Source organism: Callionymus lyra, chromosome 14 (assembly GCF_982586985.1).
Source record: "Callionymus lyra chromosome 14, fCalLyr1.hap1.1, whole genome shotgun sequence".
In the NCBI taxonomy this organism is placed as follows: Eukaryota; Metazoa; Chordata; class Actinopteri; order Syngnathiformes; family Callionymidae; genus Callionymus; species Callionymus lyra.
This window is the reverse complement of record NC_141831.1, coordinates 6857956-6864717: the sequence shown is the minus strand read 5'-3', so window position 1 is coordinate 6864717 and position 6762 is coordinate 6857956. Positions and strand designations below refer to the sequence as shown.

Genomic DNA, 6762 nt, shown 5'->3' with positions numbered 1-6762 from the left:
ACACACACATGAGGAAACACACATGAGGACACATGTACATAAACACACACATGAGGACACACCTACATAAACACACACACACACACACACATGAGGAAACACACATGAGGACACATGTACATAAACACACACATGAGGACACACCTACATAAACACACACACACACACACACACATGAGGACACATGTACATAAACACACACATGAGGACACACCTACATAAACACACACACACACACACACACATGAGGAAACACACATGAGGACACATGTACATAAACACACACATGAGGACACACCTACATAAACACACACACACACACACATGAGGAAACACACATGAGGACACATGTACATAAACACACACATGAGGACACACCTACATAAACACACACACACACACACACACACACATGAGGACACACACATGAGGACACATGTACATAAACACACACATGAGGACACACCTACATAAACACACACACACACACACACACATGAGGAAACACACATGAGGACACATGTACATAAACACACACATGAGGACACACCTACATAAACACACACACACACACACACACACATGAGGAAACACACATGAGGACACATGTACATAAACACACACATGAGGACACACCTACATAAACACACACACACACACACACACACATGAGGACACACACATGAGGACACATGTACATAAACACACACATGAGGACACACCTACATAAACACACACACACACACACACATGAGGACACATGTACATAAACACACACATGAGGACACACCTACATAAACACACACACACACACACACACACATGAGGACACACACATGAGGACACATGTACATAAACACACACACACACGAGCACACACATACGTAAACATATATTAACACACACTCACACACACACACATCCTGTCCTGTCAATCATCAAGTCATACCGGGGCAGTGAAGTCGTTTCCCGCCGCCTGAGAAATGGCTCGACACGTCTCCACGGTAACATTAAAAATGGCCGCCTCCGTGATGTCCAGGTGGTTCTGGGACTTTCCCGGGAGGATCCCGAACCCGAGACCCTCGTGGACCAGGAGCAGGAGACACAGGAAGGTTCTCCACATGTTTGAGAAGGTTCTTCGTCTGGAAGAAGATCTGAGAAAATGATCAAAAGTCTCCTTTTGTCGACGCAAACATGTTTGGAAACAAATCACAGTCGAAGTTGAAGGAAAGAAAAGAACAAAACCCTGAACACGAGAGCAGCTTCAAGAGATTTGTGGATCCAGATGGTTATTCAGAAACATTTTATCAAATCATTTCAAACATATCTTTTTAGATATTTGACAGATGTCGCTCTGAACCATCACGAATGTTCGTACAAAAATGCATAAAACTGACAAAAATTATGTTTGAATCTGTTTTAAAGAAGAAAAACACTTTGGAGGAACTTTTGTCAAACTTTTTGTAAAGATTAGAAGATCAAATATTAGGTCAAAGTAAAATAACGTGTTGTTCGACCGTTGTGAAGACTTTTTTATATGACTTTTTTTTTACCAGTTACTTTACTTGAGTCGTTTACTGTTTGTGTTTCTTTTCTATATTTCGCTCGACTTTTTCCCCTAAATTACTGACTTACTTTGCTTTTTTTTTACATGACTTTTTGTTCCTGAAATATGAATTAAAATAAATTAAAGAAGAAGAAAAATATTCTTGCAGAACAAAGTTTAAAGTTGAATATAAAACCAGACGAAACAAATATTACGTTTAAAAAGACTTTTTCTCCTGGTGACTAACGTTTGTTGCAGATGTTTTTATACTTTTTCTGTTAACTCATTTTTGACTTTGTGACTTTTTTTTTCTATTAAATCCTTTGACTTTACTTCTTTTTTTTTTGCTACAGACTTTTGTTTACTTCATTTCCAAATAAACAAAGAACCTTTCAAATAGAAAAAAGATTCGACTGTTAAATGAAGTCGTGACTATTTTGCATGTTTTGCTTTAAAGGGAAATAAGAACTTGATTGACAGGAGTGACTTTAAGACTAATTATTTTAATTAGTTTCCTTTTCTAAGGTATAGCGTCAGGTTCAGAGCAGGACAGGCATTTTTTAACGTGACTTTTTTTTGCTCAAGACTTATTTTTGCCTTATTTTTCAAAATACTTTTTTGGTGACTTTTCCCCGACGACTTTTCCCTTTTCCAGGTGACTTTTTATCTCATCTTTGAAGTTGACCTTCCTGGTTATTATTTTCCTGATTGTTTTTTTCTATGACTATTTTTTAACTTGACTTTTTTCCCTCAAGACTTTCTTTTCCTGGCGACTTTTATTTTGTTCCCTTTGACTTCTTTTACTTTAAAAGTTTTCAGCAGAGAAACAACTTAAACATTTAATTGGCTCAATAAACAAAGAAACCTTTCGTACAAAAGATGAACTTAATAGTTGATCATTAAAAACCTGATCGACAGTCACTGTGAGCCAAATTATTTAATGAAAAAAATGTTTATGTTTTTTTGGCGGTTCAAAGCAGGTTCTTTTGCTCGAGACTTTTTTTTTAACTTGACTTTGTTTTTGCTCAAGGCTTCTTTTACTGTAACTATTTTGACTAAATTGATTTTTAATGTGACTTTTCTGCTGAAGACTTTTTAAACTTAACCTTTTGTTCTGAAGGATTCTTTTACTGTAAGTTTTTTGCTGGACAGCTTTTTAACGTGACTTTTTTCCTCGAGACTTTTTAAACTTTACTTCTTTTACTGGAACTTTTTTTTTGCCAGTGACTTTTCTTTCATCTGCTGATTTTCTTGATTTTTTAAATTGACTTAGTTTAACAATTAAGGAAATATTTTAACCAAATGTGAACTAAATAACAAAAACTATTGTCATAAAATTTTCCAAAAACATTTTTTGATTTAATTTTATATTATGTGTTTACATTTTACACTATTTTACTTCCTGATGTAACCATTTGACGTGTGAAGAAGTTAATGTTTGAAAAGTCATGGACTATTTTGATGTTTATTGACGCAGTTTTCGACACGAGACGAAAAAACGATTCAAAAGTGACATAAAGGCTAAAAACAAATCTACGAACAGAACAATGTTGACTCAAGAGTCGTGTTAGAAACGAGTTCAACCTTGAACTCTATATGAAATATATTATGATTCATAAAAAAGTCTCAGAGTCGTCATTAGTAAAAAGTCGTTCTCAACAAAAGACAGAAGTGGACAGAAGTGGACAGAAGAGGACAGAAGAGGACAGAAGAGGACAGAAGAGGACAGAAGTGGACAGAAGAGGACAGAAGTGGACAGAAGAGGACAGAAGAGGACAGAAGAGGACAGAAGTGGACAGAAGAGGACAGAAGAGGACAGAAGTGGACAGAAGAGGACAGAAGAGGACAGAAGAGGACAGAAGAGGACAGAAGAGGACAGAAGAGGACAGAAGAGGACAGAAGAGGACAGAAGTGGACAGAAGAGGACAGAAGTGGACAGAAGAGGACAGAAGAGGACAGAAGAGGACAGAAGAGGACAGAAGAGGACAGAAGAGGACAGTACCTGCGTGGACGCCTGCTGCCTCGACACGAAGAGGTTATTTTGGCAACAGTGGCTGCGGCGACTTCCTGGAGCCGCGAGACTCGTCCGACCTGTTGACGCTGAAGGAAGATTTCATGGAAGAACGACGAGTCGAATAAAAACCCTTTACAATATGAAAGTGAGTCGACCAATCAGACGCGAGCGTCACTAACTAACCACTGATCCGGGGATTAACGGGCGAGACGTTCATTAGTTTATAGTTTATTTTTCACTCACAGTGGAAACTATCGAGGAATGAGATTTAAAAACACGTTTAAATGTTTTAGCATCGAACGAATGTTGAACTTTAAACGTGTGAGGAAGTGAAAACTTTCAGTTTGTTTCTATGACGAAAATACTATTTTAAATACAGTTTTAAAGTACAAATTAAGTATAAATAAATGTAGGTGCGAATTAATATAAAGTTACTCCAAATAAATTCATTATTTCCGAATGGGTCGAAGAACTGTTACTATTAACTAGTAACTATTAACTATTACTAGCAGTGTCATTTTTAAAATTAATAAAACACAAAAAGTGGAAAAGTCAGTAAAAAGTGAAATGTATGATGATATATATATATATGTTACATCATGTATATATATATATATGTTACATCATGTAACATATACAGTATATATATGATACATGATGTAACATATATATATATATATATATGTATATATATATATACATATATATATGTATATGATACATGATGTAACATATATATATATATATATAAATATATATATATATATATATATATATATATATATATATATATATTTATATATATAAATAATCATTCATTTAATAACTCTCAGGAAAAGAAAGTACCTATTATTTCTGATAATATACATTTAAAGTCAACGTTTGATTCTTTAAGGTTCAACTGCTTCAAAAAAACTTTATTTGATTAACAAAGTCTTTGAGGTTTTTCAGTCAAACTGATGCAAATGTAAGTTAAGTTTCTTTGAACAAGTACTTATCAGATCAGGTCAAACAAACAACTTCTGAGCTCTTAAGAACAGCACTTATGATTAAAAACAACACACATGTTTAAAAACAACACTTATGATTAAAATCAACACACATGTTTAAAAACAACACTTATGATTAAAAACAACACTTATGTTTAAAAAACACACATGTTTAAAAAACACACATAATAAACTAGAAGATTCTAGAAACAAGAGTGTGTTTCATCATCAGGTAAATACAGGTCATGACAGTGACGCAGTAAAGACGACGAACTGGAAGAAAATACTTGAAATACTTTGGTCGCACCTTCTTCTCTTCTACTCTTCTCTTCTACTCTTCTCTTCTACTCTTCTCTTCTACGCTTCTCTTCTACTCTTCTCTTCTACTCTTCTCTTCTACTCTTCTCTTCTACTCTTCTCTTCTACTCTTCTCTTCTACTCTTCTCTTCTACGCTTCTCTTCTACTCTTCTCTTCTATGCTTCTCTTCTACTCTTCTCTTCTACTCTTCTCTTCTACTCTTCTTTTCTACGCTTCTCTTCTACTCTTCTCTTCTACGCTTCACTGTCACGTCCGATACCATCTGTTCATTTTCTACATTCTTACATGTCTTGCATGACATATCAACCCTTTCCTCTCACAAACATAATATGAGTGTGTGAGAAGAAGATGATTACACATGTTATTTGAAGATGTACAAGATAGAAAACTACACCTCACACTGATGTGACATCATTTGAAAATGAACAAGATAGAAAACTACACCTCACACTGATGTGACATTTTAAAAATGAACAAGATAGAAAACTACACCTCACACTGATGTGACATTTTAAAAATGTACAAGATAGAAAACTACACCTCACACTGATGTGACATTTTAAAAATGAACAAGATAGAAAACTACACCTCACACTGATGTGACATTTTAAAAATGTACAAGATAGAAAACTACACCTCACACTGATGTGACATTTTAAAAATGAACAAGATAGAAAACTACACCTCACACTGATGTGACATTTTAAAAATGTACAAGATAGAAAACTACACCTCACACTGATGTGACATTTTAAAAATGTACAAGATAGAAAACTACACCTCACACTGATGTGACATTTTAAAAATGAACAAGATAGAAAACTACACCTCACACTGATGTGACATTTTAAAAATGAACAAGATAGAAAACTACACTTCACACTGATGTGACATTTTAAAAATGAACAAGATAGAAAACTACACCTCACACTGATGTGACATTTTAAAAATGAACAAGATAGAAAACTACACCTCACACTGATGTGACATTTTAAAAATGAACAAGATAGAAAACTACACCTCACACTGATGTGACATTTTAAAAATGAACAAGATAGAAAACTACACCTCACACTGATGTGACATTTTAAAAATGTACAAGATAGAAAACTACACCTCACACTGATGGGACATTTTAAAAATGAACAAGATAGAAAACTACACCTCACACTGATGTGACATTTTAAAAATGAACAAGATAGAAAACTACACCTCACACTGATGTGACATTTTAAAAATGAACAAGATAGAAAACTACACCTCACACTGATGTGACATTTTAAAAATGAACAAGATAGAAAACTACACCTCACACTGATGTGACATTTTAAAAATGTACAAGATAGAAAACTACACCTCACACTGATGTGACATTTTAAAAATGAACAAGATAGAAAACTACACCTCACACTGATGTGACATTTTAAAAATGTACAAGATAGAAAACTACACCTCACACTGATGTGACATTTTAAAAATGAACAAGATAGAAAACTACACCTCACACTGATGTGACATTTTAAAAATGAACAAGATAGAAAACTACACCTCACACTGATGTGACATTTTAAAAATGAACAAGATAGAAAACTACACCTCACACTGATGTGACATTTTAAAAATGTACAAGATAGAAAACTACACCTCACACTGATGTGACATTTTAAAAATGAACAAGATAGAAAACTACACCTCACACTGATGTGACATTTTAAAAATGAACAAGATAGAAAACTACACCTCACACTGATGTGACATTTTAAAAATGAACAAGATAGAAAACTACACCTCACACTGATGTGACATTTTAAAAATGAACAAGATAGAAAACTACACCTCACACTGATGTGACATTTTAAAAATGTACAAGATAGAAAACTACACCTCACACTGA

At 34.3% G+C, this 6762-nt stretch overlaps 1 protein-coding gene across 2 annotated transcripts in view; it reads right to left on the bottom strand.

The window, feature by feature from the left end:
- LOC148065872 (von Willebrand factor A domain-containing protein 7-like) overlaps positions 1-3681 on the bottom strand; it is a 17762-nt gene extending 14081 nt beyond the window's left edge. The window contains exons 1-2 of one of the 2 annotated variants that reach the window (XM_087806637.1): positions 3549-3681; positions 950-1154 (exon numbers count right to left, since the gene is read on the bottom strand). In XM_087806637.1, coding sequence (XP_087662763.1) covers positions 950-1123 — 174 coding nt within the window. In that variant the 5' untranslated portion in view covers positions 1124-1154; positions 3549-3681. The remainder of the gene's footprint in view (positions 1-949; positions 1155-3548) is intronic. The other variant, XM_087806638.1, reaches the window with a different exon arrangement.
- Between the last annotated feature and the right edge of the window lie 3081 nt (positions 3682-6762).